Source organism: Phyllostomus discolor, chromosome 1 (assembly GCF_004126475.2).
Source record: "Phyllostomus discolor isolate MPI-MPIP mPhyDis1 chromosome 1, mPhyDis1.pri.v3, whole genome shotgun sequence".
NCBI lineage: Eukaryota > Metazoa > Chordata > Mammalia > Chiroptera > Phyllostomidae > Phyllostomus > Phyllostomus discolor.
In genome coordinates, this window is record NC_040903.2 from 42,037,429 (window position 1) to 42,062,380 (window position 24,952).

Genomic DNA, 24,952 nt, shown 5'->3' on the forward strand with positions numbered 1-24,952 from the left:
TTTTCAAAATTACAATTTTGTACGTCTAGAAACAAACTTTTATAATCTGAGAATCTGTCTCATGGGTCAGATCAGGTAGAAATGCCATAATGGCATATTTCTTGGGATGTATATGCTGATTTGCATGCACTCCACATCCTAAGGCCTTTTGACATTTCTGGGCATCAGTGACTCCAAGGGACATATAAAAAGAATATCCTGTACAGAATGGGAGAACTAAATGCATTCTATGTGCACCATGTCACCTACCCCACAAACATACACATTTCCCTGAAAACCAAACAGGCTACTCAATAATTTAACAAAGCATTACTATCCTGAACACTGTAAGCATTTTACACTGGATTGAAAGTCTTTATTCCTTAGAATATAACTAGCCAACCTATTCTGTTGTATAATTTGTTAATACAAGATTTCTTCATATTTAATTCTTATCATAGGGAATTACCCCATTAGGTCAAACCTACAACCCACTTAGCCTCCATTTCTGATGAATACACAGCAGAAACATTGTGGCTCTTCTCTTCGATATCAAGCTCAAAGTCCAAAGATGATTTAAAATTCCTGCTTCCTTTGACAAATTATTGTATATTTTTTCCAATGGATAATTTACCTACATATACTTTGATGCCATTTCCATTTCCAGACTCTTAAACTTCTTACTAGATTTATGAGTTTCCCACTTTCTTTGTGATATACATTAAACTCCTCTCTCTCAAACTTCATAAGTTATTTTCTTCTTGCTAAGCCCCAGTGTACTCTGCTCATCCCAATCACTCAGGATGTTCAGGACTTACATTCTAAAGCAGTGAGCAGCACTCACAAGCCACGTGCTGTTAATTAAAGTTGCTCCACAGCGGTGGATCCCATCCCATTGCAGGCTAGCTTGCCACGGCCATTCACCCTCTTCTACCTGTGTCCCACCAACAATCCTGACACTCTGTTTTGTAGTTTTATTCCTTCGAGTCCCACAACCTGCCAGAGAGAAATGATGTATTTAGTTAGCAGTTGTTTTTAACTTTCAAATTGCGTTCCTATGTTCCAAAATTCTCATGTTGTTTCATTTTTACATTTCCTTAAACTATTATGTTTCATTATTTAACTTCTATTAATCTTGTAAGATTTAAATCAGTCATTACCTCCTTTAGGATGCCTTCTCTAAAAATTTCCCATAGTCAAACTGGATTGGTTATGACTTTCTTTAAAGCTTCCATTTTAAAAAGCAATAATACTCTATATATAGTGTTTGCATATACCACACTTTTCCATGTATAATGCACACTTTTTTGCCCAAATTTTTGAGGGAAAAGTAAAGGTGCACATTATATATATGTAGTACCTGAAATACCTTGAATCTGTTCTTGTGTTTTGTGAGTATTTGTTACATAAAATTTCTTGTATCATAATATGTTCAAAAATAAATGCTAAAATTCTTTCATAATGTAAAAAACAAGTGCCTAAATATAAATGAATAAATAATTGAATTAAAAAATGAAAATGAAAAAAACGTTTTCCTGAAAGTTTGGGCCAAAAATGTGGGTGAGTGTTATACATAGCAAAATGGCAAAATATGGTTCTCTCTCTCTGTCATATATATATATATATATATATATATACACACACACACACACACATACATATATACACACACACATATACATACATGTGTGTGTATATATACATATATACACTAAGTCTAGAGCCAGTCTTTTAAAAATACAGGTAAAGATATTATCTGGGCCTTTGGTAATTTCATTAATATATACTCCAACCCCATAATTGCCTATATTTATATAATTATATATATATAAAATGTTTATTACAGGTTTTCTCAACCTTGGAAGTATTAACGTTTTAAGATGAATTGTTCTTAGTTGTGAGGACAGCTGTCTTATGCATCATAGGATGTTTAGAAGGATCTCTGGCCTATACATAGGAGGTACCACACACACAATCATGATAACCAAAAATGCCACTATGGGGCATAATCTTCTTGGGGGTCAAAATTGCCCTTGTTTGAGAACTATTGTTTTAGAACAATGTGTTCATGCACTAGTCCCTATGTATAAAGTCCCTTTAGAGTAAGAGCTTCTTTAGGCAAGGAGTATATTCCATCTTTTAGATTCCTATCGTCTAACACAGCATTGGCACATAGTAAGTTTCCAATAAATACTGGTGGCAAGATCTGTGCCATTTAGGTAATGAGATTATCTTTGGTCTCATGCCTCATTAAATTTATAAGTGAACCAACATTCTGAGTTTGTGAGTAGCATATTTCCTACCATCTTTTAAAATAAATACATTCTGTACTAATTCTGTAACTGTCAGATGTATTCTCTAAATCCTGTGGAATGTTCTGCTATAGGGGAAGGGAAATACTAGATCTAGAGCCAGTCTTAAAAATACAGGTAAAGATATTATCTGGACCTTTGGTAATTTCATCAATATATGCTCCAACCCCATAATTGCCTGTGATTATCACAATATGGAATTGATAACATCAAGAAGATGTTATTTAGTGTAGAATAACAAGTATCTTCCTTTAGCTGACAAATACCAACATACAGATGACTTTTCTACAAACTTTAAAAAACTTTTTGTGCTAGTATATTATAGACAGCTTCAGTCAGAACATTAAGAACTATTTTTTGCTTCGTCTTTAACAACTGCATGCTTCATTTCTACTACACATCTACCACAGACACCAATACATCCACTCCAAAATTTTCCCAATTTTTTTATTCTTTAGTAATAAAGTATATCTCAGAGATAAGATAAAGCACCCTGAGCTGTGTGCAGAACAATCCAACTTTAGTCCCACCCTTAACACCACATAAAGTAAGGTTAAATAACTTAATGTTAACTTTTTATGTTCAAGCCATACAATTTTAATAAATATATTAAACTTACAGTTGTTCAGAAAGTTGTCTGTTTCTGTCTTGTTGATTTCTAAAATACACAGAAATGGTGAACAGGGTCGGTACATCAGAATTGCATAATACCTCTGAATACTTCAAATACTGAAGGCTGCTTAATTCCATTGTAAGATAACATACCTCTAGGTTGTAAAGAAAGTAATATAGTTATTGTATCATAGATATTGTCTGTTCATCACCTTGGGGAAAAGAGACAGCTGAAGAGTGTTTCTTTTTTTAAGATTTTAGAGAGAAGGAAAGGGAGAGAGAAAGAGGGAGAAAAACATCAATGTTTTGATTGAAAGAAGCATTGAGTTCCAAACCGGCAACATAGGCCTGTGCCCTGGCCAGGAATCAAACCAGCAGTCATAGGCATAGTCCCATTTGTTTAACATCCAAGTGGCATCTCCATAAATTAGTTGCCACTCCCATTTAAAACCAATGTTATTTCTTCATAAGTCTTCCTTCTGCTAAAGTTTTAGCAACACAATTTGCCTCCACATCTAGCCAATGGTTCCTTAGCTTGTTGACTCTGGAACAATCGGGCCCTGACCCTATGCAAACACTAAGCCACAGGTACATTAAACTCTAAGCACTCAAATATCCTGACTCGGTAGATTTCCAATGACCAAAATTATTCTCTCTGAACAATGGGATGGGAGTTCTAAATGCAAAAATCCTAATGTTAATTTTTCTTTTAGTATTTAATAGTATTGATTTACTAGAAATCTGTATTCTAGAAAGGATTCTTTCTGACTTTATTCTGGCTATTCTGGAGGGACATGGCAAAAATAAGGAAAAAATGACATTTTTGCTCAGTAAATATTAAAAAGCACCACCACAGATCTCCCTGTTCCTTTCTGTCTTGAGCTCTTCCTAGGGAAAATTCTGGCTTCACATGGTGCCACCAACAGGGCCGACCTCATGGATGTGTAACATATGTCTGCACTGGGTCCCGCATTTGGTGTGGCCTTGTACTTAGTTTAATGCTTACTGTCTTGAAATTATTAATAATTTTATCTCATACCTTGTGTTTTGAAAGTCAAGTCCAATAGGACAATGGAGCATGTCATGAATAGAGGACATACACATACCATATATATCCACAAGCTACTGCTACCCCATTTAAATCTCTACCAGTCATAATACCCTATGAACTCGAGATTGTGGTAAATGCACCATGTTCAGCAAACTGCAAAATAAGTATGTGATGTTTGCCACTGAGTAAGCAGAGGGCAGTGATAGTCCCAAGAGGCCATGTTTTCTGTTTGAACCAGAACTTGCTTAAAATATAGAAAGAAGGCAATGACATTCTAATAGACATGAACAACCAAGAGACCTTATAATATTGTTTCTTGCTGTCATTTTTCTTGGTATTAGCCAACAACTTCTGCTGGAAATAATGATATAGAAGGAATTTTGGTCCATCCTCACTTAATGTGAAGGTAGAAAGCATACTTAAAATGTGCACATATCAACAAGGGAAATTAAAAAAGGTTGTGCTAGCCTTGTATAGTTTTCATTGATCTGGTAAATACCAAAATACATGTATGTATGAGCTATGAAGTACAGTTGTATAATTTTTGCAATTCCATGTAGAGGTTAAATGCTTTTATATTTGTATTTAAAATTGACATTTCACAATATGAAGGTGAACAGTAAAACTCATGCTAGCAATTTTAATTTTTTCACTTTGAATGACATTATCAAAAATATTATTACAAATGAAGAACACTGTGAAAGGAAAAAAGTCTTATATTTTCTTCCATTTAACAGCCCTTTTTTATTGGGCTTTGAAGAGTCCAACATTTTTACTTTCACTGGGCCCCAGAAATTGTATAGCTAGTCCTGACTAAGGAAGCCTCCCTTTCTAAGTAAGTAAGGTAGCTGACCATCAGGTTAAGCTTTGAGTTAAGTCTACCAGCTTTCTACTTGTCCCCTATCATCTCATTTCTAGTATTGCCAATTCCCATGTTGTACCACTAGCCACATGTGCCTAGTGAGCTCTTTAAATGTGGCTTATCTAAATTGAAGTGTACTATAAATATAAAGTATACACTAGATCTCAAAGCCTCAGTACAAAAAATATATGAAAAAATAGCTCAAATAATTTTTACATTGACTACTTGTTCAAATAATATTTTAGATACATTGGATTAAATACATAAACTATTTAAATGAATTTTGTATGTTTACTTTTATTTTTTAGTGGCTACTAGAAATTTTAAGATTGTACATATGGCCTCCACATTTGTACAGACCAGCATTGTTCCTGGAATAAGACTTAGGTCTTAGCCAGAATTTTATTTCTACTGAGGATCTCTTATATTTCTTACTCTGCAATAATGAGGGCCCTATCACTGCTTGTTTTTTCACCCCATCCCCACAAAATCAAGTAAACAAAAAACCCTCCAGAAATTTTATATTAATTGTAAAATATACCAAAAACACATAAAAATAAATTATAAATTTTTCAATGGGAAATATTCTACAGGAAGAAACTATAACAAAGTATATCAATGATATTTGAAGGCAATATGTGGATAGCATAAAACTGTTCACACACACATCAAGCTCTCAGGACATAAAATATATAAAATGCAAGAACAAGAAAAAGAAGGGGAATAGATATGCAAACTCACTTTCGCTTCTATCATTGGATTCTATAGCTAAAATATAAGGCCCAATATAGAAAGAAAACCCAAGTGGGAGTTAATGACAGACTTGCATGCAAGGCATAAGTTTTGGGTGGTATTAAAAATTAAAATACTTTATTAGGACCAATTTGGTGCCAAATAAATGTCCTGTTAGTGGCAAGACCCCATAATTATAGACATCTAAAGTAGTTTTTAAAAACCATTGCCCAAGACCAAACTTAACATGGAGCTATTGAATGTAAGAGAATTAAACTAAATAAGAAAAGTAAACTTACTTTTTATTTCAACTGATTCAGCATCTAATTCAGGAGGCCCTACAGCATCTTGCAGCTTTTTGTGTAGAACATATTGAACAATATTATTTATGGCTTCAGGATCCTCAGTAGAGGGAAATCTAAAAATCAGCAGCATATGAGCCAACACTCCATTTTTCTCTTTACTGTGAACCAAAAAAGGAATAAAAAGTTGGTTTTAAAATATATAGTTCAGAATAAAATTTATGATAATATCATAATGTATTTTTCTTTATCATTCATTTGAAATACACACAAAAGCAAATCCATCGATGTAATTTTAAAGATCTAATTTGTCTTCTATGTTTCTATTGTTTACCACGTACAGACCTTTCGGCTCAGCCTCCTTGATAGTAAGCTAGAACGTTCATAGTCACTTACCACCAAAGGATCCAGTTAACTACGTAGTCATTAACATATAAAATGGACACTTCTCTTGCCAACTTTTCAAAATTATCAAATGTAATGCATACTGAGTATGAAATCAACTCTGGCTTTAGCTTTCAGGCTTAATCCAAAAATTTTTCCTAAACAATCTTCAGGCTGTCCTAAACAACTCCTAAAACCTAAGAATTTTAGAGCTTGACCAAACTGTGTTGACTTTATGTGATTGCATTTTCAAGGTAGAGTGTTAATTAGCTTTAGTGTCATCTGAATGAGTTACTGCCTTGGATTCAACCTTGACTGCTCTTTCTCATTCTCTCAGCTGCTCCACCGCCACCTTTTTTCCATACAATCAGGTCCCAAAGAATCTTACTCCTCCATCTGCAGGGCATTGACCCTCACTCATGTAAACTGTAAACAGGAATATAAATTAGAATATTATTTTAGAAGTCAGTTTTGTTCATTATAAATTTTATTATCCATCCTCTCTGATACAGTGTTTCTACTTTTAGAAATTTAATCTTCAAGCACACTCTTTTGTGTACAGGATATATGTATGCATATATTCATAATACCTTGTTTTTAAATCAGAAAGATATGTAAAAACTCAAGTGTCCATCAAAAGGTTATTGGTAAGTCAACCCTGAAACACACTTGTAGTGAAATACTATACAGCCAGCTAAAGAATGAAACAGATATACATTCAGTCTTTGAAAAGGTGTGCAAAATAAATTGTCAAGAAGGTGAATTCTTCCTGGGAGTGGAAGTATTGGAAAGGGAGCTTTCACATCCTGTTTTGTGTAATACCATATTATTGAATTTTACATACATTGCTTTTGTAATCTGAAGAAACAAATAGAGCTTTAAAAGGATTATTATGTATTTCATTGTCTTTCAACAAGTCTGTACATCAATTATTTCTTTTTCTGTTTCAAATTATTCCTATACTGCCTGGCTTAATAAAACACTCTCTCTGCCTCAGCCATTTAATTTATGTCCCACATTCTTATCACAATAAACCTTCTTCGAAGGATAAATTACATTCTGCCTCATATTTCTTTCTTTGCTCTCTGCTTCTTCCCCTCCAATTCCACTGACTCTTTTCGGTACAAAAATGAGTTCCTCGCTGACACATCCAGTCAATCCTTTCCAATCATATTACTTGGTCTGTCAGTAGTATTTGTCAATGCTGACCACTCTCTTCTTGAACTTTTGTGCATCTATCATGAATTTTCTTTTTTCCTGCTCTTTTCCTATTTGCTAGGTTGTTATTTTTCTTACATCTTCTTAAATATTGTTTTGCTTCAAGCTTTCATCAAACTCTGTCTTTCATTACCCCTTTTCTGAGAAATTATATATATATCCACACTTTCTGATACTTTGAGTTGATGATGAACAAATGCATATCTTCACCTCAGTTCCCTTTTCCTCCCCCAAGTTAGACTCCTATTTCAGGCTCATGTAGTCTCCTAGTCTCTCAACTCAACATCTCTAACACTGACTTCAACTTTCTATTACACTTCATTTCTTCCTACTGCAGTAACAGGAGAAAAAATATTATGAACAGCAAGATTAGTAAGATGAAGAAGTAAATTGGAAAGTGGTTTGGTGGATGGAATTTGTAGAACTTAGTTATTCATAACATGCAAGGAGCCCAGGAAAGGAAGGCATATACAATGGCTTCCAGGTTTCTTATTAGAATGAATGAATTTTCCTTGAGTTCAAAATGTTTCTGTGGAACTTCCATGTGGAGATGTACATGGGCAGGCATATGGTTCTAGAAGTCAGAAAAACAGAAGTCAGAAAAACTAGAAATATAAACTTTGATTTCAATAGCATATGAAGCCATGTGGGTTGATGAAATCCCCCTCAGAAAGTAAAAATTTAAAGAGATCCAAAAAAGAACACTATTTTAAATGCTAGAGAGTGTGGAATTTTCAGGAGAACATGGCCAAAGTGATCACCTCAAAGATATCAGCAAATAGACTAAGAAGTAACTCTTGGAGTTTTTGTCATTGAAATAATATTGGAAATAGTTCTTATCCTATCTTTGGAAAATGCAAATAATTTTCATTAAGACAATATATTATTTAAGATTCTCATAGAGTGTTTTGCTTAAAGTTTTATGCTCTGAACTTTTATTTATGCTCACAGTTGATGATCAGATCTGAGATCTTAAATATTTGGAGCAGAAAGGGTAGAATAGAAGAAGATAAAAAGCTGATAAGGAGAACCAAGAGGTAAAGACAAACCTTGTCTATTACACTATTTAATATTAAACCAAAGGATGTGACTTAGGTCCCTATTTGTGCTAGAGTTTCCATAAAAACAGTTCTATAACATAGGCACCAATAATACATCTGCCCTTCACAATCATCCTGCAAATGCTTTCTTTTGTGTTTAGAGAATGAGCAAGCCTAACACAGAACAGGTATGAAATGAATATCTGTTAAATTGAATTATATCATATTAGAACACTTAGAACAATATTTATAACTGATCATGTTAACAGTTTTAACTTTAAATTGTATTCAGAAGTAATAATTTTAGATCTACATACCTGAATCTGATAATGTGCGATGTGACAAATTCTTCTCTCAGTACAGATTTATGAAATGCACTTTTCACCTGTTCCAAAAATATTCAAAGTATGTCAGCAAGAACAATTTTCTGAAATTCTGCAAGCTAATTCAAAGCTTAAATTTTTTAATTAAAAACAAAACAAAATACATTGACCAACATTTCGCCATGTACTAAACTTGAGGAATTTTTTTAGTATTCTACTCAGTGATTTCCACTGAACTTTGCCTTGGGAATTACAAGAACTAGGGAGCCACAGTGGTGGAGTGAGCAGGAGTGACATCTTCTATGCTACACTCAGAAAGAAATAAAAGAGAATAAACAGACTGATTTTTGAAAAGCAGGAGTAAATATTCACATCCTGAGATATAGGCAAATGTAAACAAGGAAAATGAAATAATTCTGCCAAGTAATTAGTTGGGTTATAAAAGGAGTTCATGAGTGTCACATGGTTTCCAAACCTGGTGGGAAAACATATATATATGAATGAAGAGCTTATTCAGGCACATCCCTGATTCGGTGTTTATAAGAATAAACACAACCAGGATTTGACCCTGTTCTTAGCAAGATATTCAAATCTTCAAGCTCCTAGTCTACCAGGCAGTTTCCAGGAGCCTCACTGCCATTCTGTTTTTACTCAGAGTGTTGGAACTGGAAGACAATTTGGAAATCATCTAGTCTTAATGTTCAATCTTTACATATAGAAATTTGTCCAGAATGATAAGTGATGCACCCAACAACACATCACTAGCTAGTGCATGATATTGAAAATAGGTGTCCCAACTCTTAGTTTAGGGTGATTTCCATCACATCATAACACTAATTACCTCACAAAATATTGGGAAAAGTCTAAATTATTCTCTAAGTAACCTGACAATGAAAAGTAATCACCCAAGCCCTTGTTCTTTTGGCCAATACTGCTTATTTTCCCATTTTTTAAAATATTTGAAACATCCCTCAGGATAGTGTTAATGCCTTAAAGCTAGAATGAGTACCCACAGATTTTCTATAGACCTATGTACTAAAATCTGGCCCAAGGTTAAGTATTTTAGTATTTAAAAATACTAAAGTATATTTATGAATAGTTTCAGTCTTGTGGTCTTTTTCTCAAGGTCTCTTCTACAGGAAGTCTAAGATACATCAACCTTCACATTCCCAGAATTTCTGGATTCTTCTGGTTAAGAGCAGAGCCCTAGAGAAGGAAGGGTGAGTAGGAAAGCATAAAGGAATGATTCAGGTCACTCGGTTCAGCTCTGCACATCATATTCTCCAAAGTCAAGTATTGTTATTTTTATATTACATATCTTAGGTAGGGGGCCTCTTCTCATTTTGAAAAGATATGAAAGATCAGTTGAATAGATGTCTTAGGAACAAGGGTAGTAAAAATTATGGTAAAAATTGATGGCCCTACAAATGGAAGACAAAATGCTTACCATTGATTCAATTCTCTGGCTCATTTCTGTGAAATTTTTAGAAGCCTCTCTTCCAAAGTCATCATACAGTTTGTCACTTGTAAATGACAATGTACTGTAGTAATTGTAGGTCCTCTTTTGATCTACATGGACAGAAATAAAAACCCATCATATTTTTTATCAGATGCTTGTAAAGCTCATTTTCCCATTTCACGGTAGCTGGAAAGACGGAGACCAGGAAGAATGTCCCTACTCAAATCTTCATCTCCATCATCCTGTCATGAGCTTCATGATTATCTCAGAAGAAAAGACAATAATATTCATCATCATGAGACTTAGAGTGTAAAAGTCATAAGAAATGCTTGGGGTTCCTGTGGGCTAATTAGTCATGTGTTATCAACACCTGAGTAAGCTGCAGGAGGCAGCAGGTCACGCCATCTGCCCATACACACAGGGATGGATTCGGAAGCTTCCCAAGGGGTGATGCATTTTTATATTCCAAGAGTAGGTTTCTTCCAATTCACATCAGTTCTGGCCAAAAGGACTCTAGCATAACATGTATTTTGACTAAAGAATGAGATGAGGGTAGGGCTTAAAATGCTAGGAATTCAGTATACAGAAAGTTTAGGAAGCTAGAGCTGCCACCTGGCATAACCTTCCAGGGACACTAGTTAGTTTCACCTGACTCCCTTGCCACTGTATTTGTTTTTCCCTGACAGCCAGGGGAATTGGCTTGTCTGCTTCCTTAGCCATTTTATCCACTTTCTGCATCTAGTTTAAGCAGGCCATATTTTGGGCCTCCTAAAGAATGAATACAGCAAGGCTTTTCTTCTACCCTTCTGTACATGAAGTAAGCACAGAGCCGTCAGAATATTCATGAAACAAATACTAATGCCGACTATCTTTTCTATGAGAGGCTCTGTGCTGAACATTAGGAATATGGTGGTGATCAAGACTGGTGTTGATGATTATTCCAGGAAAGTGGAGTGTGCCTCACCCAATCTCAATCTCTCTCCTCTTCTCTGTTGCTTCTCATTCTTTCCGTTTTCACCTAAACCCCAGAGGAAAAGAAAACTAGCATTGGACACCTGTATCCCAGAAATACTCACATATCTCACTTATCTATAATAACTCCCATGGGAAGGCAGATTTATCCATCCACATTTATCAGATAAGGTAAATAAATATTCAATAAATCACTTACCCCCAACATGGCATAGTGAGAAAAGACAGAACAGGGCTTTAACCTGAGGCCTGACTCCCAAAGCACAGATTTTCTTTATATGCTGCTTCTCAGGGTGGGAAAAAAACCAAACCTACTCATTAAAGCTATGAGAGAAAGTTCTTATAATATACAAGTTATGAGAGAAAACTGCTGGTAAATTAAAAAACAAATGAACAAACAAAACATCTTGGCTATCCAAAGAGGGAAGCCACCAGTCATACTCTAAAAAAGTCTGGAATGACACATAAAGAAGATGGCCAGCAGGCCAGAGACACTGAAAGGTTGGGGTCTGCTGGGCATTAGCCACCAAACTGAGGTACTGGTGAAGTTTCTCCTTCCTCACATTCCTTCCCTGAATGGCCAGTGTGAGCTGAAATGCAGGCAGGTCCCAGTCAATATACACAATTTCAAGTAAGGTTTTCAATTTATTGAAATATTGACCAATAGTTTAGGTCTAAAGTTGGGCCCAAGACCTCATTTCTAACAAGCTCATTGCCCAGCACCAGGCTGATGCTACTGGCACCTAATCACATGTTGAATAGTAAGGTTTTAAAGAGGAAGAAAACACACTCTTCTAGATCCTTAGACCTGTTAGGATTTTTTTTCTTTAATTATTAGATTGAATCATTTGAAGTTGCAATTCATATAAGTCAGAAATGGTCAAATATCTGCAACTGCATATACTTCAACCAAACGAACAACTTATCTATAGTTACTATTTCACTTTGCTCAAATGACTTAAACAGATCACTAAGTGTCAAAACATATTTCCAGTTGTTAGAATTATATGGCATGTGTAGTTACTGAAGAATATCTTTGGAAATATTAACAAGAAAGTAAGAAAAAATAGGGATGAACTTTGAATTTTCTCACAGATTTGTAATTCTATAACCTACAATGATGTTACTCATAATAGAGTCACCATCTGTCATTCAAATCACAGAGGGAACAGAGATGTAACTTCAAAGGCCCCTGGACACAAATGGCACACAATTCTACACTGTCCTGGGCTTTATGCCAAAACAACATTTCTTCGAGTCTGATCAATTCCATCTTTATCTGTCTGTTTCTGTAATAGATTTGTTTGGTTTGGTTTTGTTATCTAGGTGTACCATCTCCTAAATACACACATGCTATATTCACTCTGTTTTTAGTTTACATTCCCCTAAACAGACAGCAGGTCACAATTATGACAGTACTATACATCACAACAATTGTTTATTCAGGTGTGCTGTGTGGGCAGTAAAAACTGTTCCATAGTACTCAGCTGATCATCCAAACAATAGGATCCAGGAACGGGTTACTAGAAAAATCTTGCCAGGTTTTCATTGCACACATATGAATAAGATTTTAAGGCTTATAAGCACTTGGCTTCAGAAGAGACAAAGGAGAAGAAAGAAACATCTTCTCTCACTCAAGTATTGAGACCCCTAGCATTACTAGGAATTCCTTAAGAACTCAGACAAGACAAAGTATGCCCCTAGAAAATATTGTAAGTATGACTAGCTCATTATTTATCATTCAGAATTCAATAAATACTAATTAAATTTCTAATATGTGTCAGGATCCTCTTAAATTCAAAAAATACAAAAGTGAATAAAACCTAGTCCTAGGCATCCATGGAGAAGAATAATGATGCTTACAACATCACAGAACTCAATCTATTCATAACAGAATTATGGGATTGTTAAGTTATTTTAACTATTCTGTTTTATTAAAAACATGCTCCAGAAAAATTATCAAAATGCAGGTACTTCAAATTCAAAGACTTGCCTGTGGACAAATTTTACCCAAAAAAATCATTACATTGAATATTTTTTCTTTAAACTGCTTGTAAATGATCCATGTTGCATGGAAAATTAAGACTGAACTGTGTCTGCTAGCAGAAGATCATCAATTTACATATCACCATAAAATCATTTCTGCAAATTCCCAATTACATAATAATCAAGTGAGTAGTCTTTAGTTACAGGGTTTTGAATATGAAAACATTACCTAGTGAGTAAGGGAGATATTAAACCAATAGGTCATAGTGGACTCAACTAATTAAAACCTGAGGCAGAGTAGAAGGTAACTTCAGAAGGGTTTCATACCCTCAAAGAGCAGCTCTGGAGTACCCTGGGGACCTTTCTAATAACATGAATGTGTTCATGTTTCATCTATCAGCAAAGTACTCAATTACTGCAGAGTGAACCTCTTTACAATTAACCTTCTCATCATATCCTGTATCCTGTCCTTTTTAATCACCTGTCATACATCCCAAGATGAGATTTAAAATAACAGAAATAGGCACTTATTCAAAAATATATCACTAGGAGCATTTTTCCAACTTACTAGCATGGAGGAGAACCTACTCATTCTCTATGATCTCTGATTATTGGGCTGTCAGGATTTCAATGAGTTAGAAGTATTTTAAATCAAGGTGACAACCCTATGACCTCAAACAACTCAAGACACTGGACTCTAGCTCTCCCATGGTCTTTCCCTAATTAAGACTAGATTATTACTTATTAATGAGTTTGAAAACTAGCATGCTATTATTCCCAGCAGGACACTTGCTTCATCAAAGCTGGAGAAAGAATCCCTTGGGTTTGTAAGGATTAAACATGAAACAAGGCAGGTAGAGTGTTCTTTGTACCACCTATGTAAATAATAGTAATGAGTGAATAAGCCTGAGGCTAACCAAAACAGGAATGTACAAGAAGAAATACCTGGGGTAAATCACAGGATGCCAGGGAAGCCCATACTTACTGTATCTCACATAATGAACAATGAGTCCAATGCACACTGCCAGAACAATCAGGGAAATAAAGGTGATGAGACCAATAACCCATGGTTTCACACGAGATCTCTTTGTGGCCCTCGTCATAGAACACCTGAGAAAGAAAGGAAATAGATGAATTATACCACAGTGTACACTGTGCCCACTCCTTAGGTAAAACAGGTATTTCTGTGGAAATCAGAACACTCAATTAGATGGTAGAGTACTCTTTTTGTTTAGAACACACCTTGGTCCCAAGTTGCTGAAGCCAGCCTGACTCTAGTTACCTGACTTTTGGCATGTAGTTTGACTTCTCTGTACCTCAGTGTCCTTGTCCATAAAATAAGGATGATAATGATAGTGCCTATTCATAGCATTGTTGCAAGGATTAAATGAATTACTGCATCTAAAATGCCTACACAGTGCTTAGCACGTACAAAATGTCATGTTGGTGTTAGCCATGGTTTATTGTGTTATGTGCAAGACACTGAATTAGGCACTGTAGGAGCTATGGAAATGTTTAAAGCCTGTTTCTACTATCCTGGAATCTTAACCTATGAGATGTGTTATAGCTTGAACAATACCAGGTTCCAAATAGAGTTTCTAATTCAATCTCTTTCTATTTTTCTGATTTATTTCCAAAACAAACTTTGAGCATACACATAAGAGATAACCAGAGGTCTGTTCTGAAAAAGCTGAATGTTTGAGGTAATATTTATCTCTAAACTTCAGTGATGCTGCAGGAAATCCTTTCTTCTTGAGACTCTCTCAACCACTCCCATGTTTTCTGCCATCAAAAGCATGTTACTGAAAAAATGTTCATTAACCTGTTTTATGTTTGATTAGTGAAGTTGCTGTTTCCTTATGTTGTAATAGTTGCTAAGCAAACTCAACAACTAGAAAAAATGAAACAATCAGTCAGTTGGCTAAGGAGTTTGAATGTGATGCTATTTTTAGTTTCTTCAGGTATTTACCATGCTGGTAAAATCAAGGGCATGCACTTATACTTCCAGAGAAGTGTCTGGTACATGAGGACTAGGGGAAATGTGCGGTGATATTTTTGGAGGAGCACCAGGGGTTTGAATCAGAATAGAAAAAAAAATACAAGTCCAGCTCTTTCCTTACCAGCTTGTACAAATTATTTAGACTGTGAGCTAAGTTTCTCCATCTGTCAATGAGGGACAGGGTACCCACTCTTCCTAAAGCATGTGGTTGACTGTGGGACCCAGAATGAGATCGTGAATGTGAAATTGTGTTGCTTGCAAAAATGAAGGTATCTCTGTTTCCTGGTGATTTATGACCCAAAAATGCTATTATCATTTTGGTCCCTGCCACACCATCATCACATCCTACATGTTCTGTTCTGTGCGACCATTGTTTTAGTAGTGAGTAATGCCATCATCACTATATGACTGTGCCTCTGCTGAAGGCACTGGGATGTAGTGGAAGGCTCCCGGGACTCTACTTGGTCTCTTCCCTTGCTCCCATGACTTTCCCATGAGGCTGTAGTCAAGGAAACTTCCACTTCCTCTCCCCAGTCTCTTCCAACACTAGTTCTCCCTTGAGTGGGATTCCAAACACCTGTTCCTAAAATGACAATTACTGCAATATAAAAAGACCTCCACAGGAGGTTGTTTTTTATGTGCAAATGTGCCTAAGAAGCCTAAAAACTGACTCCCCTTCCTTCATCTCTGAATGCTTGCTATTCGCCTGTTGCAGAAGAAGGGAGATGCATATAGCAGACGTAAGTAAAACTTGGGGACGGGGAGGCATACATGGGAAAGGAAATTAGCTTCTCAAATGTCTGCCAAAGGAAAGGCAGACATTAGCCTCTCAACAAATATGAAAACGTGCCAGATTAAAAAATATAAATTTATAATCATAAGACACATATAATTATTGGGAGTATATGAGCACTATGTAGAATTGTGAAATACGACAGAAATTCTATTCTATGGTAAGTTTTAATCAAGACAGAAAAGTAAAATAATGCAGCCATGACATTGATGAGGTAGAGCTACATGTGTTAACATGCAAAAGGTCAATGATATATTTTAATGAAAAAATTGCAGAAGAATATGCATTCTGTGTTTAAATTGTGTAAATAAAATTACATATTTGTCTACAAAGCAAAATATATAGAGACAAAATAGCAGAAATAAGAAACTTTAATGTACTTTTTTGTTTTATCATGAATTTTTTCTAACCAAAAATATCATAGCTTTTGAATTAAACAAAAGAGAGAGCAAAAGTTTGAATTTCAAAACAGCAAAAAATAACTACGATGATTATTTGCCTTTTCATGGAATTTCTGTCACTACTGTGCCCAAAGCACCAGTGTGTCCTTCTCTCCTGACCCCCACCTATTACAGCTGTTTCAGTGATGGTCTTTGGTGACTTTGAATGAGATAAGAGGGATAGCATGGGACAGAGCGTTAAGAGAAACTATCAAAAACACTTTGAATAAACAATTAAGAGAGTATGTTGCTGGGTACCACCATCAACCTATTTCTTGTACAATCTTGTACCAGCATATTTAATTATCTCCTATTTTCTCCATATGAAAAACAGGGATAATAACCCCAGACTTCTCCTAACCTGATGAGCTATGCAGAGATTTTAAAAAAGTGATAAAACCTTGTATTACTTTGAGCTCCCAAGTAGAAAATCACTGTACAAATAGCAAGGACTATTATTATTATCATTATTTTAATTATTAATAATAAGAGTAATAACCACATTACTGAGATGTCTGTCATTTGAAACATTATCTCTTCTCTTCCCTTTCATTCTGTACAGAATAGCTTTTTCAACTGATTCACCCTGTTTCTTAATTTACTTTATTTGTTGTTTTCTCAGTTAGTGATTCAATACTGAATTGCTCCAAATTAAATGAGTTATGAGTGTGCTCAAAAAATCAGTAAATGGAGAAATAAAACCATTTTATATATCATCAGAAACATGTAATTAACCCCCTTCTGCACATAAGTTATTGTGCAATTATTACTGCGTGCTGTTGAAACTCATCTGAACTCCTCCTATAAAATTACCTTCAGACAGACTGGTTGAATTCTAATAGTTTCAGTGGCATCAAATTACTTTCTTTTTATTACTTCTGTTTTTTATTTGGGGACACTTGTGATTAGACAGTGAAAATATCAGGTGAATAAAGCAGTTAAAATGTGGGTACATTTTGATAAGCCCAAAATGGCCAGAAGACAAGTAACATGACCAGAGTTGCATTAGTGTTACTTTCTAATGTGTCATTCTTAAAAGAGTACTAAAAAAGAAAAGCCTCAAACAACAACAAAAAGGCAAGGAGAAAAAAGGTAATAACACAAATAACAAGGCAAGCACTAGTGAATGAGAAGTCACAGTGCTTCAGAGGAAAGTTCACCAGAAAAGTCCCTTACACGACACCACCACTGTGGACTCATTGATAGGGAATTGTGAGCCTTCGCTCACTCTCTGCAAAGATAAGCAGCAGTGATGTTCTTAGTTCACATGTCTCACCAGGTCGGTCCAGTTGAGCAATGAACATGTGCACAATACCTACAAAGCTGCTGGTGCCACAGCATTATTATCAACTACTGAACCCAGAAGTCAGCAAACTTTTCTATGAAAGTTCAAAGAGTTGTAACTAAGTCTTTCTGGGTCATACAATCTCTGCTGCAGCTGCTCACCTCTGCCTTTGTAATGAAAAAGCAGCCACAGACTAAAATACCTAAACAAATGAGCATGTCTGTGTTCTAATAAAACTTTATTTCTGTATACCAAAATTTAAATTTCATAGTTTTCATTTGCCATGAAGTATTTTCTTCTTTCAGTTTGTTTTCAACCATTGAAAAGTACAAAAATTATTCTTAGCTCAAGCACTGTACAAAAACAGATGGTAAACTGAATTTGGCCTCTGGGACATAATTTCTGCTTGGTTGACTTAAGCAAGAGTTGATGAAATGCTAATTATGTTGGGAAGTTGTAATGGTCTTTTCATTCCTTACTCTCACTTTCAGAGCAAATCTAATGTCGTCCATCCTAATCCCATTGCCACTGACCTTGTTTTAGCATTTCTCACTAAAACTTGTCTTATGGCTTGACAACAGGTTTTTGTCCTGTCTACCCCATCTCTGAATCATTCTCCATTAATTCGGTTATCTTTCTAGAAGTGATATAGCCAGTGGCGAGACTGCTTGAAACCCAAGTTGATCTCGGGTGGGCTGGAATCTTCCTTCTGCCCTGCAACTGTCCAATTATTTGCCTTTTCTCATCCTGTCTGCTACATGAAGTACCTCAGGGTCTATTCTTTTTTTTTGGACATGCATATGTACACTTTATATAAAACAAGTTACCAAGGCCCATTCATACCCAAGTCCCTCCCTTTAGCTCACTCTTCTCCAGGATGGCCTATCTTGGTAGGTGCACCAATGCTGGAAAGTGCTGTGGGCTTTCTGATTGTGTGTGTGTCTAGCTGAAAGGACTTTTTAAAAGTTAATTTTACTTTCATCAAAGTAATACATGCATATTTTCTAAAAGTGACATGTAACTATAGCACTTGAGTCTTTAGCAGTTGTTTTGTATTTACCTCGGTTTCTGAATAACATTTTCACATAGAGTCTATGCTTGCATCATAAAAGCTTTTGTGTATTTAGGAACCAATTTCAAAAGTCCCCTTCACTTCAGTTAAGTTTATTCCACATACCACATACAAATACCACATCTAAGTATGCATTTTGGGCTCTTTGAATATGGTAAATATAGAATATATTTCTACATGCTCAAGAAATATTCTCAGAGGGAATTGAATTGGTGTTGACTAAACCAAATTGAACAAACCATTTGTTAGTACCACAATATGGGTTTTGATCTTTCTTAAAGCACTTATGGTCTGCCATAGTCTTCGAAAAGAACTTTGAATATGGCACACAAAGAAAAACAGGTCAGACATTGTAAAGAAAAATTTCTATTTAAGAAGCTTAATATCCATAAAACACTTTATATAATAATCAAGTTTTGGTTAATATTTCTATTTCATCTGTGTTTAAATACGTGATTTTCCAACTGTGATTTGATCTACCAGCTACAAAGTACTATCATAGTACAGAAAATGACAAATGCAAATAAAGGGACATTAATTTCAGGAGACATTATTTGGGGCCATTGAATGTCTGTATGTTAACAATTTCTAAACAAAAGCATAATGAAAGATACCACAATTAAGTAACAATGTATTACCTTATGACATTGCTAATTCCCTAGGTCAGTGCCTAAGATTTATAATATAAATTAATAAATTTTATTTATTTTTTATTTTGTGTTTGGTTCTAGCTTTATTTTTTAGCTCATAGGGTTGTGACTTCTTTTCCTATCCACACAAATCTTTCAAATGGTTTTTCCTATCAGCAGACCTATTGGTGAGATCTTTGATCTGTTTCATACTTTCTACAATAAGACTATAAAAATATCCAGGGTAAAATGAAATTGTTGTATATGTGTACATGGAGAATATGATTTCACTGATTTTTAAAAACAACACAAATTACTCCTTAATAAAAATTACAAACAACACATTCTTCCCTGTCTACTGTTGCACAAAGATACCTATAAATTGTCTAAAAGCGTCAACAAGGTCATTGAACTGAATTGTGTGTGCATTCCCTACATTAATAACTATAAATAGTTCTCATAGAGAAGTTATAATTATAACAAGGTGGTAGTCTAATTACTATACGACTGTTTCCATTTTCTTCTTACAACACTAAGACAAATGGTAGGAAATTCATTGTCTTCATTAGAAATGTTTTTATTTATATTCCCCTTGCTCTACACTGGATTAAAACAGTTTGTAAGGAGATTTTAAATATACATAGATTTTTACATAGACATTGTATATTATATATAATATATGGTATTAAATTAAGTTGAGATGCAAGAAAAAAGCAAAACATAAGTGAAAACATTAGATAGGAATAGAATTAAAACTGTATTTCATAATTCTTATGTAGACATTTCCTTAAATCAGTCCACAAAATTTACAGCTTTGTAGGAGCCATCTGAAGCCAAACTGCACAAAAAAAGCAAAGAAGCAAACTTTGATCAGGTACATTTTTCAAAATACTCAGAAGATAAAAACTGAGCAATTGTTCAGAAGCAATGCAATTCTTTCAATTCCTCATAAAAAAGTGCTATGTAATGTAATGAATTATATTCTCTAAAATATTCTTAGTACAGAAATAAAACTTTGTTTTATAATGCTCTTAGAATGTTCCTCAATACTAACAAATGTCATCAATTACTATTCAGTAGAAGCAATGCAATGTGGGGCAGAACAGTATGAAACCATTTAGATACAAAGTTCTATGATAATCTTTTATATGACAATACTTCCCTATAACTATTATTGAAATGGCTCCATATGGAATTTTCACATTATAAAGTATCTAAAGGTGATTGAAATCACAGATATTAAAACACAGCATTATTGCCCTGGCCAGTGTGGCTCAGTTGGTTGGGGCATCATACCATAGACCAAAGGGTCACAGGTTCAATTCCCAGTCAGGGCATACACCCAGGCTGCCAGTTCAATCCCAGTCAGGGCATGCAAATAAGCAAGCAAGCAATCAATATTTTTCTCTCAGATCAACATTTCTCTCTCTCTCCCTTCCCCTCTCTCTCTCTAAAAGAAGTAAAAAAAAAGTCCTCAGGAAAGGATTTTTTTAAATAGTATTACTTATTACTGCAGTAATGTCTTAATCAACATAATATTATTTTGCACAGCAGGAAGTTTTTGATAAATATTGTGAATGACAGAAAACCCTACCACTCATTAACTTTTAACTTAGGCAAAACCCATAGCTTAACCATTCCTATATTTAACCAACCATAAAACTGCAGTGATAATCTTTCCTCCTACTTTAACCTGAAGTTGTAAAGATAGCATCTGATATCATGAGACCTTGTTAGACAAGTGTACTGTATAAGTATTCGTGGTAACTCAACAGTAAGGAATGTCTCTGATCTCTGTTGCGTTATCCTCGAGGTCTTTATTAAGTTCCCAACCAGATACGGTGCAGCCTAGGAAATTTAAGTTGTCACTTTGACCCCTAGAAATTTACAATCACAGATAGATGGAGCACAAAAAAAATTAAAGATATTATCAAGTACTTAGGTATGAGTTTACAGACTTCTAAATTGAACTATTTAACTGTTAATTCCACTAATACATTTGTTTTCTTTTCCTCAAACTCTTTCTAGTTCAAGATAATAAATAGGTATGATCTGAATAAACAACTTTAAAAGCAGGAGTTTCCCACAGAAATGTTGACGATGAATGCCACTGCAGCTCATCACAGGGAATTATACATTCTTAAAAATGTGGAATGAAAATAAGAATTAATAGGAAGTATGTGATTGTCATGGCAGGTCTATCAGAAGAAAAATGATTGAGAAACCTGAGCTATAGACACTTGAGACTGCTAATATACAGCACAGACTTTCATTAATTTTTGCAGTGTTTGATGTCTTTCTACCAAGTCTTTCTCATGACTTTGTTTAGATACCACCTATGAGAGCTGGCATGATATAGTGGAAATAACTGAAGTGGGAGACCAATTACTTGCATCTTATTCCTAAGAGAGTTCATTCAAGGACTAAGGTCTTTCGTCTAAGTGCTAAGTTTCTCAGATGAGAAATCTGAAATCATAGTCAACATTACAAATTCTGGGATCCTCTAACCCTCAATTTGTATGATGTTGAATGTGCTCTCACTATCTTCACCTTAAAAAAACAATAATGGAGATTTTAATTGATATAGATGCTCTCCAGTTTTCACCAAAGCTAGTGTTCCATGCCTCAAACTAGAAAAGCTTGATTTTATTATAATTAAAATTCAGCATCTGTTAAACAATAAGCTTTAACATAATTTTTCAAATGCATTATTTTTCTGGTAGCTATATGCCAGATAACTTAGAATGGTCAAATTAAGGAACTGCAAGTCATTTGAAATAATCTGAGTATCATACTATATAAGGAAAACATAAAATTTCTTAATTATTTGAATTCTAAGTCATTTTTAAAAACTATAGACCCATAAAATTCCACTTTATCTAAGCCACTGAAGGGCCTTCAAATTGGATGGAATGTGCCAGTTGTAACACATGCTAAAACCCTGTGAGGTCCTCTAGGTTGCTGTTTCCCTGGTAAGCACTGTAAACCATACACTAGGAATCCTTCAGATAATCTAAAAATTTCTGTACTTAATCCTGTCTGAATTAACACTAGTAAGAAAACACAATTGGAAAATATATGAACTATTTCAATGTTTATATTATTTTCCAAAAGTGACATTTCTTGATTAATAGATTTCCTGATCCAATTGCCGACCTGTAATACATGGAAGTACTGAGTCTTAACTTTTGGATGGTACATGAGATTTGTGAAATTGATGATAACATACTCACCTTAATTACACTCTACTATATTGGCATTTTAATAATGCCACTTATATTTTCTTTATTTTATTCTTTTATTTTTATTTCTTTTTTATTTTATTTCAATCATTGTTCAAGTACAGTTTTCTGTCCTTTACTCCCATCCCAGCCCACCGACCCATCCCTCTCCACCTCCCCCCCAGTTCCACACACCCCCGATAGTTTTTGTCCATGTGACCTTTATTCTTGTTACTGCAAACCCTTCCCATTCTTCCCTGAAATTCCCTCCCCTCTCCCTCTGGTCACTGTCAGCCTGTCCTCTATTTCAGTGTCTTTGACTGTATTTTGCTTGTTTCTTTGTTTTGTTGTTTAGGTTCCTGTTAAAGGTAAGATCATATGGTATTTGTCTTGCACTGCCTGGATAATAATGCCAATTATATTTTAATAATGATGAAATGTGCTCAGATTCATGTTAGAATAAGGTAGAACTTGATGTGTAAATTAATACCATAGTATTATAAGAAAAGTATTATTTTATCCAAAAGAACCAAGTATTTTCTAATACCAATGTCCATGACATTAATTTATATGTATATGCTGATGATTACCAAATAACTAACTTGTTTAAACTTCAGACCCATACAGCCACCTGCCTACTGTTCATCACATTTGAACGATGATGTGCTTCTCATCATTCAAACTTAACATGTCTGTGGTCCCAAATACTTGTTCTTTTTTCTTAGTAATAGAATATTTTAGTTTGAATTAGGCATATATCCACCTGGAAAATAGAATAATGTCCCTTGTCCTTAGGAGTCTCCATTTGAATGAGTTCTGACCAATGGAATCTCTGTTCCAGTGGCTAGAACCTTGGTATGCATGTCATAGCTAAAATACATATGTGGTAGCTGGAGCTCAGGCAACCATACCGAACCATGATTTGGATGATATACATTTATGCCAGTGGGACAGCATGACAGCAGGAGCCTAGATACCTAATTTCTTTGTGAACCTCACCTGCCTGCCTTCAGACTTGCTTTACACTAAACTGAAACAAAACTACATTTTATATACTAAAGCCACTAAACCCTAGCAGTGTTTCCTGCTATTATAAGCAAATTTAATGAAATTACAATATGAAAACAGGTTAATTGCAATCAAGGTAAATAGCTATTTTATGTAATTATCTTTGAGAAAAGAGAACATCAATAAAATTATTTACTAATTCTCTTGCAATTTCTGTACATGAGAAAGATGATAACATTATTACTTAATATTCTCTACCAATATAAATTTTACATACAAGTAATACATCTAATACTAATGAATCAGTATATCAAGTTTCCATTAAGGATCTCATTATAATAGGCTTTAAACTCATTATAATACGACTTTAAACAAATGACTTCCATTTTCTCACTTAGTGGAAAGATAAAAGTCTGGGCTTCAGTATCAGACAGTTTGGGTTCAGTTCTGGCTCTGCTTCTCACCAACTAGGTGGCTCTGAGCAAGTTAGCCTTTACTGCAAGTTAGCCTTTACAAGTCTATGTTTCCCCATCTACAAATGGGGATAATGAGAAGCTAACTGTAGGGTTCTTCTAAGGGTTAAATGAAATAACACAGAACAATTGGCTGCCAGGCACACAGTAAATGCTCAACAAATGTTGGCTTTGTCATCATTCCACCTTCATAATGAGAAATTAATTTCTTTTTACAGTGAGTTGAAAAATCCCTGAAATTACTTTATGTGTTCCTGAGCAGATGAGAAGGAGCAGATGAGGCTCAAAGCTTTAGTCCCACTCCACCCCTAGCACCTCTGCCCTATTCAAACAAGGCTTTGAATTAGGCCTTATGTGCAAAAGGGATTCAACTTGGTAAGAAAATGTAAAAAAAAAAAAAACACTCATCTTTGGATCTGTCTCTAAGAATCTATAAGTCAGACCAATAGTCAGCCATGAAGTATAGCATTTAGTGCAAGGATTTAGAACTCTACTTATGAGGCCCAAATCTAGCTTTGCTATTGATGTATGTCCAAGTGCTTAATTATGGCTTGAATGTATTGTATAGATTGAAAGATTGGTTGGTAGTATTTTGGAGGTATCATTTGAAATCTTTGATAGTCTCTTGATTAGGGAAATTGAAGCACTAAGATTAAGCTAATTGTTTGAAGAACAAGGAAAGTTAGCTCTGCTTAATCAAGGTAGCACTTGTGATTCCAGGGATCATGGTGTGGTGGAGGCAGCAGGAAGTACTAGAAAGTACAGAACTGGAGTTAGAGCATGTGCGTTCAAACTCCAGC

At 34.9% G+C, this 24,952-nt stretch overlaps 1 protein-coding gene across 1 annotated transcript in view; it reads right to left on the bottom strand.

Annotated features, from left to right (window-relative positions):
* LOC114491861 (transmembrane protease serine 11E-like) overlaps positions 1–24,952 on the bottom strand; it is a 41,131-nt gene that overhangs the window by 10,842 nt on the left and 5,337 nt on the right. Inside the window, exons 2-7 of the mRNA XM_036021343.1 lie at positions 14,218–14,342; positions 10,263–10,384; positions 8,810–8,877; positions 5,848–6,011; positions 2,911–2,949; positions 798–975 (exon numbers count right to left, since the gene is read on the bottom strand). Coding sequence (XP_035877236.1) covers positions 798–975; positions 2,911–2,949; positions 5,848–6,011; positions 8,810–8,877; positions 10,263–10,384; positions 14,218–14,342 — 696 coding nt within the window. The remainder of the gene's footprint in view (positions 1–797; positions 976–2,910; positions 2,950–5,847; positions 6,012–8,809; positions 8,878–10,262; positions 10,385–14,217; positions 14,343–24,952) is intronic.